Source organism: Lactuca sativa, chromosome 3 (genome assembly GCF_002870075.4).
Source record: "Lactuca sativa cultivar Salinas chromosome 3, Lsat_Salinas_v11, whole genome shotgun sequence".
NCBI classification, from domain to species: domain Eukaryota; kingdom Viridiplantae; phylum Streptophyta; class Magnoliopsida; order Asterales; family Asteraceae; genus Lactuca; species Lactuca sativa.
Genome location: NC_056625.2, coordinates 232,399,486 through 232,412,830, shown reverse-complemented (window position 1 = coordinate 232,412,830; position 13,345 = coordinate 232,399,486). Strand labels below are relative to the sequence as shown.

Below are 13,345 nucleotides of genomic sequence, written 5' to 3'. Positions count from 1 at the left end.
TGCTGCTGCTGCTCCGGAAATCCTCCGGCTGCAATTCCCACAACATACCCAATCAAACACTGCTAACTGTCCTTTGGGTAAAATGACCATTTTACCCCTGATTATGTCATCAAACAAAGTCAGAGTCAACTTTCAGTTGACCCGACTCGCCGAGTTGGCTTTCCAACTCGCCGAGTCCCTACCCAAACGATTGTCTTGAATCCCGTTCCTACTCGTCGAGTTAGGCGACGACTCGACGAGTTCACCTTCTCAACTGATATTCAAGTCCTTCATCCTACTCGCCGAGTTGTATGAACAACTCGTCGAGTTCATCTTCATCCGACGAACACTTATGCTAAGACTCGCCGAGTTGTATGAACAACTCGCCGAGTCCATCTTCATCCGAAGAACACTTATGCTGTGACTCGCCGAGTCGGTTCTTGATCTAAGGAGATTGCCTTGAACTCGCCGAGTCAGGGCAATGACTCGCCGAGTACCTCCATAGATGAGTTCAGCTTCCGACTCACTGAGTCACACCCCGTGACTCACTGCTCACTCGACACTACGAAAAGGGGACAAACTCGGAGACTCGCGAACAGACTCGCCGAGTCACATGAACGACTCGCCGATTCGTTGCCATGCACCCACTAAATACACAGATTTGCTCGATTCCAGTCCATGCCATACACAGATCTGGACTTTTAGGACACGAATCACACGTAAAGTTTCCAACTTTACATGTAGATATTCACCAATATGGATTTTAGGGCTCAAAATGCCTCAAAAGGGTAGATCTAGGGTGGACAAGCAACATGGGACCATAAAGCTAACAGATCTGAGCTCCTAGAGCTCAATCTTGCCTAGATCTAGAGGCCAATCGACTTATTACAAACCCTCAAGCATACACAATCTTGGAAATGGCTCAAAAAGGGCTTTAATGGAGCTATAAGGGACAATAAGCTTAAAAACAGAGGGGAAACGAGCTATACCTTAGGGGAAACGTTGAAATGACACAGAGATGCTTGGCCTCCTTCTCCTCTTCTTGATTCCCTCTTCTTTTCCCTCAAAAGCTTCAAGAACACCACAAAAACACTTCAAACTCACAAGGAAGCAAGGCTACAGAGAGATATAGGGATCTGAGGGTGAATGGGGGCGAGGTTGGGGCGGATAAGTCGTTTAAATAGGGTGCAAACCCCTGAAACTTAGGGTTTCATCCAACAACTGTGACTCGCCGAGTCCAGGATATGGACTCGCTGAGTCGCCAACTTAAACGTGTCCCGGGTCCCGCATCCACTCGGCAAGTCGGACCTATGACTCGCCGAGTCCAAGGCTAAAAGAAGGGAAATACACAAATAAGATTTACGTACCAGGAACCAGGTGCTACATTTACCCCTTGTCGAGTTTCCCTATAATAACAGTTATCACACGAGCATCAAGGCTGCTCCATTTGAAGCTCTTTAAGGCCGAAAGTGCAGATCCCCTCTGTGCTGGGCTGAGGTGGGTGATACCCAATTAGCCAGGGGGCAAGCTTCCGACAGTACTCTCACTGGTCCGGAGATCATTCGGGAAACGACAGAGAAAATTGTTCAGATTCGTGAACGATTGAAAGCCTCTAGAGACCGACAGAAGAGCTACGCTGATAAACGAAGAAAACCTTTGGAATTTCAGGTGGGAGACCGAGTCCTTCTCAAAGTCTCACTCTGGAAAGGCTTGATACGCTTCGGCAAGCGTGGGAAGTTTAATCTGAGGTACATAGGGCCTTTCGAGATTCTTGCAAGAGTCGACCCCGTAGCTTACAAACTCGACCTACCCGACGCACTTTGTAACGTACATTCTACATTCCACGTATCTAACTTGAAAAAGTGGCTGTCCGACGAGACTCTTGTAATCCTACTCGACGAGATCGAGATCAACGAGAGCCTCAACTTCGTGGAAGAACCGGTAGAGATCATGGACCGTGAGGTCAAGCAGACGAAGCAAAGCCGTATCCCTATCGTGAAGGTTCGCTGGAACGCCAAGCGAGGACCGGAATTCACTTGGGAACGCGAGGATCAGATGAAACTGAAATACCCTCATCTTTTCGCTTAATTGTTTGTAACTTCTTATTTGCTTAAATTCTAATCTCGAGACGAAATTCCTTCTAACGGGGGGATGATGTGACAACCCGAAATTTCCATTTTGTACGAACATTAACTATCCAATAGAAGCTAGTCTAGTTTCAATGAATTTCAGACTTTTCCGAATAAGTTTGTGTACATTAGGGTTTACATTTAAGGAGATATCAGGAGAGTGGATGCTCATGGGTTTGTGAAACTTGAGCATTTCAAAACTTCATAATGTTAGAGTCCAATTCCAGAATAAAAATATTTTCTGCCAAAATATTTCAGGACTATAAATAGATTTCTGAACTAAATTCATTCATTATTCACATTTCCAACTAGAGAAAAGCCATTTTCTCTCTCACGGATCTTCGGGTTTTCATCCCAAATCGTGAGTACACTTCCCTAGTTGTGTTATAATACTTGTTTTATGCTTAATAGCATAGATTACACGTCAAATATGTGAGATCCGGGAGTTTACCGCCAAAGAACGTTCTTGGGGGGGAGTAAACTCCAAAATGAAGCTTAAAGGCCATCTAGTCCCATTTCCTTGTTAGGCAACTAGTTTAGGATAATATGTATGCACATTTGAGACTAGAAAACAATCAAGAACACATAGCTTTAGGAGTTTACGGCCCAAGAGTTTCTTGGACCGTAAACACCAATTTCAAGGGCTTAAATGTGCCCTAATCACCCCCAAAGGCTTTAGACTTTAACCCTCAATTACTTCTAGCTAATTTGGAGACTTTAACACATCAAGAACACCCCTTAAAGGGAGTTTATGGCCAATAAATGCTCTTGGGCCGTAAACACCAAGTAAGGGCACCAAAGTGTGCCTAGGGTCCCCCTTAGCCTTAAACAAAAGCCTAGAAATTATCCTACTTGTGCAAGAGACCTGAAAGAATTAAAACATCCATCCCATGAGAGTTTACGGCCGTAAACTCTAAGGGATATGGTCTTTTGGTCGTAAACTCCTCAAAGGAGTATTATCTATGCCCTAAACTACCCAAAGGATTAAACCACCAAGCTAGGCTTATTCTAGAAATCATTTAGCACCTTAAAACACCCAAAACCACCAAGATTGGAGTTCATGGCCGTAAACTCAAGGGTTTATGACCGTAAACTCCTTGTGTGGGATTTATTGGGTAGTAAACTCTTATACAAGGTCCTTTGGTACATTAAACCCCCTTTAGCCTTGTCCCATAACAACTTAGATGCAACCATTAGGACCTATAACACTTATACAAAGTGTTTACATGTTCCTAAGTGTCCCAACTTATTTCATTAAGTTATTATTTGGCTAATTAGTTATATATATGCTCATTATATGATAACTAGGCTCATACGTTTGAACAAGTCTCCGTTTGCCACCTAGCACGGTATCCGACACTACAATCCAATCCACTCACCACAAGTGAGTTCATACCCCTTTAATTAACCTTTGAAATACTTTAAATGTTTTAAATACTTTATGGGGGGGATACAAGTTAAATACTTATAGTTATTGCATTAATCACATGTGATTACATCAATCACATGTGATTACATCAATCACATGTGATTAATAACTAGAAAACCAATGATTTTATCACTGTTCAAACTGTTTATCAAACTGCTTTACTTCAAAATGTTTTACAAACTCTTTTACTTATCAAATGATTTTATTAAACTTTGTTTTTACTTCTTATAAATTGCATGCCCATATATGTATAGATATATAAGTAATGTTTAAAGGGCTTAGGAAGGCCATCCGCCCTATTTCCTTTTTCTCGATTTGGATGTGGTCTGGTGGGATTTCGGGTAACCATCCGAAGGTCGTTTCAATATTAATTATATATCAAATATACATATATAGACATAAAAGTACTTCCATATTCATGCGTATTAGACACATCATTAGTAAGTTACCATCGGGGTAACACAGGATCATACTATTACAACTTCTAGATCAATGAGTCAGTTCATTCATGAGTCTATACATTACATTACTATGAGAACATATACATTACATTACTACGAGAACATATACAACTATACTAGAAAGAGAACATATACAACTATACTAGGAGGAGAACATATACAAAAACGAGAAACATTACACTACATATACGAGAATACGTTAACAATTGTGATCCACTGTATCGGGGCATGCCTTAAATGTCATGGCCCGAGTTGTAGCCAGAATTCTCTTGGAGGAAGAGCGTGAGTTTGCGTATAGATCTATACTGGATTGACTATCCTACACCTTGCTGCTAGCTACAGCCGGACCTGCAGGTCTGCGGGTGCCAAACGTCATTCCGTTATTACGACCATTCGTATGTCGTTGTTACCAGTCGATAGTATGGTGCAATTTATCACATTATACCTTAATATAAATCCGGTTTAAGGTAGTTAGTACAATAGTAGTTCCTATAATACAACACTACAGTACTACAATGATTTACCCATTACATATTTTTAGTGATTATTTCACTTAAACATTAATGTACAAACTATATTTTGTTAAATGATAGTTACACTTGGGAAATTACACACTTTTACAACAAATGAGCATACAAACCAGTTAAGCCTTGGTAGAAGGCTACTTTAATAGAAAATATAGGTTTTTCTGAGAGATTCAAACTTTTACAAACACTTACATACATTTTACAAACTTACACTTGAGACACGTTCAAACGTTTTTGGATAACAAACATCAACACTAAAATACTTATGAACTCACCAGCTTAATGCTGATAAACTCTTTCAAAATAACTTGTATTCTTAGGTCATCAGTAGACAGGTACCGATGCCAGCTTTTGAGAAGATGGAGCGCATTCAAGACTCATCCTATTATTTTGATTTACATTATATTTTTGGTGTCTAAAACTGTACAGAACATGCTTGTATTAAAATTATATATTTAATGCAATGGATGATGTTGTTTGCTTATTTACATTTACTGTGTTGTGATACTATACATGACGTCCTCCGCCCCAGAACGTTTCCGCCGTTCTTGGTTTTGGGGTGTGACAGTATATAAGATTAAAAATTTCGGGTGTCACACATAGGTTGGTAAGAGGCTTTTGTTGCAGCCCTTATAAGGCAGTAACTTATGCCACCAGCCAATGATGATAATGAACCAATCAAAACTGCAAAAACATGTCGTACTTCTTTCTCTTGAACAACAAAAGGAAACTTTTCAACCTATAAAAAATTTATTGTTGACAAATATAGTCCTTCAGATAAAGAAATGGCCATTCTGCTTATTTGGCTGTTGATAAGAAAGGGTTAAATGTAAGGAATATCAATGTACTTCCATTTATTTGTTACTTTCATCTCTTCTTATAAAATCATTGAAGAAGTACATTGTCTAAATAGGAAAAAAAAACTAAAAATACATCACCATAATTAAGTAGATTATGCAATTTTTTTAGAATATAAAGTACATTGCTAATTCTTGCATTGAAAAGCGAATGTGCAATTGAATTTGAAGTATAAGTCTTTATAGTACCATTTTCCAACAATTGAACGCCTTGGCCAACACCTTCGGTTATTGTAAGAAAATGAGATGGTCCTTTTTCATGGTCACCACCATCTTCACACAACGGACTTCTCACCCTGTAAAACACTCGTATGTTTCCTTGTAATTCCTATTTCAAATTAAAAAACTCATTAACCTTTATATCAAAAATATTATTACAAATAACAACAAACAAAATAAAGCATCCAACATTCAACACATTTATACTTATAAAAAATTTAATGAAATACCTAGGGTGAGTTCTGGTGCAGGAGAAGAAAAGAGGGGCATTTTGATCTTTTTGTGTGTCATAAAATCTATGATTTTATGTTGATTCTTCTGGAGGCTAAACATAATGCTAGACATGAAAGTATAAGATTGTGGCTTGGTTTTACCTGGGATTGGTGTAGTAAAATTGGTACAGGGCAATTTGGTCTTTTGTGGTTTAAAGAAGGATATTGCTATTTCGATCAACTTAACATGTGGTGGGAAGGTTTCTGTTGGAATAAGAAGATCAAAAGGAGAAGAAAAAAAAGGCTTTTAAACTGCTCAAGAATTTTAGCCGTCCATAGAAAATGGATAAGACAGAGCAGGAGTGCACCGATGCTGAGAAGAAATGGTGCATATGTTGATGATCAGGTGACAAAGTTATGATTACCTATACAATTGCAATCAGCTGATGCAAAATCTGAAAAATGATGTTAAAAATAAAAAGTCAAATAATTGTTTCTTAGCATAACAAATCAAGAAAATGATATTGATAATCAGAAATTAATTACTAACCAGAAAAAAGCACTGATTTTACCGCTAAAGATGAAAAGTAGGCTTCTAATACCTTTCAAGACTATTAATCCAACAATCAAGTGTTTGACAACTATAGTCTATCATAACCAAACTACCATATAAAATATCACAATAAGTCTTTCTTTATATAATCTGCTCAAACTTATCTAAAACAATTGATTATGAAATACCCGTGAGACTGGAAATGGATTTTTTCAAAAAGCCATGAAACTGCGTCAGAAATAGAAGCGAAGTTTCAGAAGAATTAGGAAATCACTCACCACCGGGTAAACCAAACTTAGATTGACATCCCCAAATCTTTATGATACAACACAGGTAATGATTTCATTTCTTTTTCTCTTTAAATTCCCCAAAATTTACAGAAAACAATAAAGAATACATGGATAAAAGAAGAGAATAATAGAAAATCCAAAACTAACCTTGATGAAATTGAAGAAATTGAGGTGTAATTTCCAGAGATCATATGGCAGCAATCGATTTAGGACAGTATAGAACAAACAGAATACGCGAAATCGAGGTTTGTGCGTACGAAACGAAAGTGATAAGTGTGTCGGGGGGCAAAGGTTGCGCCAGATGAATGAAAGTATCAGGCTACTTTACGGTTTGTAGAAACCTACGAAAATGGTGGTCTGAAGCAGGAGTGGAGGTGGTTGTCTGGTGGTAGTCGATTTGGCGATGCATACCTTAGCAAGAGGTAAACTATGCGGTGGTCCAGGAAGAGTGAGAGGAGATGAATCAGAAGAAATCAGGCTGAAAAATTGGAACAATCGAGAATAAATCAAACGAAAGAGGCGGTGGGTAGAAGATGTTTTCATCGGGAGGATACGAAGGGAAACTGTGAAGAAGATCTAAAAACGCTAAGATAAACATCAAATACAAATACAGACAAATCCAACGATGAACAACACGTGTCTAAATATACATAATTTCATAAAATACCCACCTACAAAATCCAAACCGAAATTGCAACTAAACCCATAATGAAAGAGACCATTTCCATCAACTTTTTAGGAATTTTACTATTCCTAAGAGGTGCACAACTTTTATATATATATATATATATATATATATATATATATATATATATATATATATATATATATATATATATATATATATATATATATATATATATATATATATATATATAATGGTAAATTAAATTAATTGATAATAAGAAAATGTCACCTCAAAATGCAAAAACATCAGGGTACTTAATAAATTCGGTTCTTTGCAGTTTTAGAACCGGAACGGAACCGGAATCGAACCAATATTTTCGGCTACTATATTTCGTTATTTTTGGTTCAGCATTCGGATCGAATTGGATTGGTTCGGTTTTGTTTTCGGTTATTCTATTTCGTTATTTTTGGTTCTGCATTTGGATTGAATTGGATCGGTTCGGTTTTGTTTTCGGTTATTATATTTCGTTATTTTTTGTTGTGCATTCGGATCGACTTGATCGGTTCCTAAATATACAACTGATAGTTTGACGCTGCTTGTCCAGATGTTGGCGAGGGAAGGATCCAAATCGAATCTCCATTGAATTCCGATGCCCGTCGATATAAAACAAAATTGGGAATCGAAAAGAAGCATATTTCTGAAGCAGCCGGCCAACGGACTGTTCCGATGGTGACTCCTCCATTCATAATCAAATTCAATTCTTTCAATCCCAATTCAACTACCATTCCGAAGAAACAATGGAGTCCCCATTTAAGGGAGATATACTGAAAGGGAAAGTGGGGCTGTTGACCGGCGGTGGATCTGGAATCGGATTTGAAATCGCTGCAGAATTGGGTAAACATGGAGCTTCCATCGCCATCATGGGTCGTCGTAAACACGTCCTTGATTCCGCGGTTTCTGCTCTTCAATCTCTCGGCATTCACGTAAAGCCCTATTCATCTCTCTGTATCTTCGACTTCACTTTAAAATTCTGAAACGTAATTTCAACTATTCGTTTTAGGCTATTGGGGTTGAAGGAGATGTTCGGAATAAAGAGGACGCTGCTCGAGTTATAGAGACAACGATTAAGCAGTTCGGCAAGCTTGACATCCTCGTAAATTCGGCGGCTGGAAACTTTCTTGTCCCTTCCGAGGATTTATCGCCTAATGGTTTCCGAACAGGTACGATTAAGATCAGACGAACTAAAATTACGGATTTCTGTAACTTATATACCATAATTTAAAGTTTAAACTTCTGGTGATTGCAGTGATAGATATAGATGCAGTTGGGACATTCACAATGTGTCATGAAGCTCTCAAGTATCTGAAGAAAGGGGGAGTAATCATAAACATAAGTGCAACTTTGCATTATACAGCAAGTTGGTATCAAATCCATGTCTCTGCTGCTAAGGTCTCGTGAATTACCCTTAAATCGTTACGCAAATGCAAGATCAAACTTGTTAATCTTGATATCTTGTTTTTTCATTGTAACAGGCAGCTGTAGATAGCCTTACAAGGAGCCTGGCGTTAGAATGGGGAACTGATTATGGAATCAGAGTTAACGGGATTGCACCAGGCCCCATTGATGACACTGCTGGTGTTACCAAACTCTTACCTGAGGATGTCAGGCGCCAGAAACAAGAAGCATCTGCTTTATACAGGATGGGGAAGAAATGGGATATCGCCATGGCTGCTCTCTATCTTGCATCCAATGCAGGTCAGTTAGCCATATGCACTCTAGGTGTTCGATGTTTTGTCAATAGTTATTTGAGAACGGGTTTGACACATAAAACAACCCTTTTACTAGAAAAACAAAATGTATAAATAGAATTTTATGATTTTTAGCATTTTGCGTGAAATTGAGAAAAAGTATGTTGATGAATGTTTGAAGGTAATTATGTAAACGGGACAACATTGGTGGTTGATGGTGGAATATGGCTGAGCAAGCCACGAGATTTGCCAAAAGAGGCTGTAAGACAACTTTCAAAGGTCGTAGAAAAGAGGTCTAGAGATGCCCCTGTTGGTGTTCCAAAGAGCAAACTTTAAGGTCAAATTCTGCAACTCCCTTTTAGTGTCACGTTCATGTAATTGATTGGGTTTTTATTATTTGTTTTACACTTTTAGTTTCGTATGTCTAGTCTGCCTTTGACTTGTTATGTTCTGCGATTTACCTTTGGGGCAAGTAGGAGTGGAACTATGAAGGTTGATTTAAATATAATATTATGATTTTGGGATCATAAATGATATGGAATTAAGTTCATAAATATGCATTTTTTTTTCTTTTTTTTTACATATACATATACATACATAAATCAAGAATTTGACATTCACAAGTTCAAACATTAAAAATACATATAAAAACAAGCTTATAGATTAATCCAACTACATTAAAAATACATAACCACAAGTTTTACATCAAATCACATACATCAAAAAGAAAAATAAAGTATAATACCGAAACAAAATATAGTTTTAGATTAATACAAAAGCATCAAAAAACTTGGTAACATTTACCATATGTTTTACTATCTAGAAAAAAATCTAAATTGATATGAAAAAGACCACCAAGTTTATTATGAAAATGTCTTTTTTCATATGTTTTTATTCAATTTAACCGGTTCAACCTGATTTTTGTAAAACTCAGCCGGTTCATTCCGATTCAAAAATAAACATAAAATCGGTTATCGTTAAACTGCTCCCTTGTCTCTAGTTCCCGGTCCGGACGGTTCAAACCGGTTTTTGTCCGGTTGGAACCAGTTTACATTGAACAAGATCAATCCAAGCGCAAAATAGATAAATAAATAAATAAATAATGAATAAATAGAAACCATAAGTACCAAACCACATAGACGGTTTTAGTATTTTACTCCAAATAATAAGAATTTTTTCCGTTTCAATGTCGTCAACACTCAACAAATTCATTAATTTCATTCCTCCCTTAGCTGAAGCAGCACCCGATTCCTTTCATCATTTTTCTGGTGTTCATTCACGTAACTAGAAAATAGTGGATGTACACATCCCGCACATGTCACATGATACATTCATACATATCAAACTTTTCTTAAAACAATTCAGAAAGTATCTTAACCACAGTAAATAAGTTAAAGCTCCATCTATTCATCTTATTACAACACTGACTGAACCAATTTAATATATGTTTAATAAAGAAAAATATATATATATATATATATATATATATATATATATATATATATATATATATATATATATATATATATATATATATATATATATGACCACACACCTATAAATTTATACAATGTAATTACGAAAGAAACATAATGACCGATAACTAATTTAAGTGCAGTTCAAATGCAAAGCAAAATTTATACATTAAATTACTAATTTAGTATTTTTGAATTCCAATTTAAAAAATATCCCAATTTTTTGAAATTTACAATCTTAATCCGAAAATACAAGATATCAAATCGGATTTTCGGATTCCCCCTTTAATCCTATTCAATAAACTAGAGGTGTACCCTGACTAGCATCTTCAAGGAATTGGCTTCTCAAATGTTGTAGAACACCTGCAGACCTGCTCATTCACTATGCTCCCACTGCCATTAAAATTATTTGTACGATTTGCATAAAAGAATGTAAAACAACCAAACCAACCCCAAAATATAATAAAAATACATAACTATCCCCAATGTCCAAAATCTTAAAAGGTTACAATAATACATAATGTGTTTTTTATAAATATATTTAATATGTCACTGGACTTTTTATAGGTTGTCATTATGCCATTAGATTGCATTTTTATCTAATAGAAGCAAATATCAGTAGGCCTAAATGAACAAATTATTTAAAATCTATCGGAAAGAAAGTTTAGTGACATATTTGATACAATTAAAAGATAAATGATCTGAAGAACAAATTGCTTGCTATTAACCCAATCTAATATGATAAAAGTAAAAGGTTTTTGAAAAAGTTGATAAAGGAGATTTTGGTAGATATAAAATAAAGTTGCAGAGATATGAGACAAAAATAAGTCATTAAATAACTCGAAAACCTTTATAAATGCTCTTTACAATTCTCACTTTCTAACCATATTCTTACATAAATAAACCTTAATACATACATACCCAAACAAACACAAGACAAATATCGCAATTAATTAAGATAACCTTAGTGGGCATTTGAGGGGTTTTATTGAGCTTTCATCAATAAGCATTTGATTATATAACAGGAATCCAACATAAAACAAGATTAATGACAAATTTAATGGCCAATCTATATCCAATGATTATTGTTTTTTTAAGATGGGTTAAAAAAAGGATTGAAATTAAAAGTCATACTGATAACAAAAGTATCCAAATTTACAAAAAAGAAAATCTCAAACCTTTTTTTCGTTGGTGATACACAACAAGTACAAACAAAGATTCAGTGTAATTACTGATACTGATTCATTATTATTCCAAATTCTCCATCTGAATGCTGCTTTTAAGAGGCACATACTCTCCAAGATATCCACCCAAATGATCATACAAAGCATTCTTATCGATCTCTTGATGATGATAGCTCTTGCACACATAGTAAAACACACTCTGAACCAGTAATCCCACCAGGTTCACAATCACAAGAACACCGACCAAGAATCCACCGACCACGATCCTTGAGAAAACCCCGTAATAATACTCCCCACCATGGACGACAATTGATCCAAATAGTCCATTAATCGCCCCACAAATGATGAAATACCCGAAAACAAGAACAGACGCCATGCGAGCCCTTCCTTTGAGGATCTCGAAGCTCTTTTTCATGGCGGCGAAGCCATAAACAGGCTCAAGTACAGAAATCACACTTGCTAAGTGCCAGAGTGCAGTGATGTAGACATGCACAACGAGGAACAACAGGAAGACGATAATCAGAGAGAAGAAGAACAAAACCAAGTTCTGTGTATCGATTGCGATGATCAACAGAACAATAAACCCGAGAAACACAATGTTGTAAGCTACCATGGTGAGACCCACCCATAGGAAGGTAATGAAGAGGCGTTTGAAGACGGAGGGGATCGCGGACATTGTGTAGGAGAAGGAGACGGGTTTGGAGGTGTACAAGGAGGCGACGGTGAAGACGACGGCGGCGGTGGAAAGGAGGGAGAAAACGAAGAGGAAGATGAGGTAACAAAATTGAAAGACGAGGAGTTTAGTCCATTGGGAGGTGTGGGAGCCATATGGATCCTGGATTTGGGTGATTAAAGGGTGAGTGAAGAGAGAATGAGCTAAAATAGCGAATGATAATGGGAAAATTAGGGTTAGGGTGATGAGGTAAAAGGTTTGAGGGGATTGTTTGGGGATGGCGATTGATTCTTTGAGAATATCGGAAGCAGAGAGGAATTGGAGCTCTTCTTGATGTAGATCCATGGCGGATTGATGTAATTTTGTTGAAATCTGTAAGATAAAAAGTGGATCTGGGGTTGGGGTTGGGGTTGAGTATGAGAGGGAAATGGAAGGTGCCTGAGATGGAGGAAGAAGGCGGTGCCTTTCCGCAAGCCTTTCTTACTTTTATTTCATCTCAAACAACGAGCGGAGAGAATCAATTTTTTGCCTTTCCTAATTTTCCAAAAACTTTTGTTTCACAGGAACAAAATTTTACAATCACTGATTCATTTTATTATTATTAGGGTAGATTTTTTAATTTAGGTTTCTTAAAAGAACCATTCAAATTTCTTTCTAAAAAAACATCATTCAATCAAAACTCGTTGAAACCAAAAATTTTATATAGATAAAAAAATTAACAATTAAAAATTTTATCATGGAAAAAAAATATAATAAATGACTATTAGATAAAACTAAAAGCTGTTTTATTAGTCTTTTAAAACATTATTGTCATAAAATTTAAATCGTATTTTAGAAATTAAGATCTAATTACTTGAAATTGAAAATTCCTTAGTTCCCATTTTTGAATAAATACTTACCATTTTCAAATATTTAAGTTAACAAAAAAAATAGATATTAAATTAAGAATTCTTTAAAAATTGACACGTATCAATTAGTCTA

The 13,345-nt window shown here is 36.4% G+C and overlaps 2 protein-coding genes across 2 annotated transcripts; one reads left to right on the top strand and one right to left on the bottom strand.

Annotated features, from left to right (window-relative positions):
- Positions 1–7,833: 7,833 nt before the first annotated feature.
- Positions 7,834–9,563, top strand: LOC111908954 (peroxisomal 2,4-dienoyl-CoA reductase [(3E)-enoyl-CoA-producing]). Its single transcript, XM_023904752.3, has 5 exons — positions 7,834–8,267; positions 8,345–8,504; positions 8,591–8,733; positions 8,817–9,039; positions 9,214–9,563. Exons 1-5 carry the CDS (start codon positions 8,082–8,084, stop codon positions 9,366–9,368), a joined length of 867 nt encoding a protein of 288 aa, XP_023760520.1. The 5' UTR covers positions 7,834–8,081; the 3' UTR covers positions 9,369–9,563.
- Positions 9,564–10,645: 1,082 nt separating this feature from the next.
- Positions 10,646–12,891, bottom strand: LOC111908955 (uncharacterized). The gene is made up of 2 exons (XM_023904753.3): positions 11,686–12,891; positions 10,646–10,900 (listed from the first exon to the last, which is right to left on the bottom strand). The coding sequence occupies exon 1, from the start codon at positions 12,707–12,709 to the stop codon at positions 11,756–11,758; it is 954 nt and encodes a 317-aa protein (XP_023760521.1). The 5' UTR covers positions 12,710–12,891; the 3' UTR covers positions 10,646–10,900; positions 11,686–11,755.
- Positions 12,892–13,345: the final 454 nt, after the last annotated feature.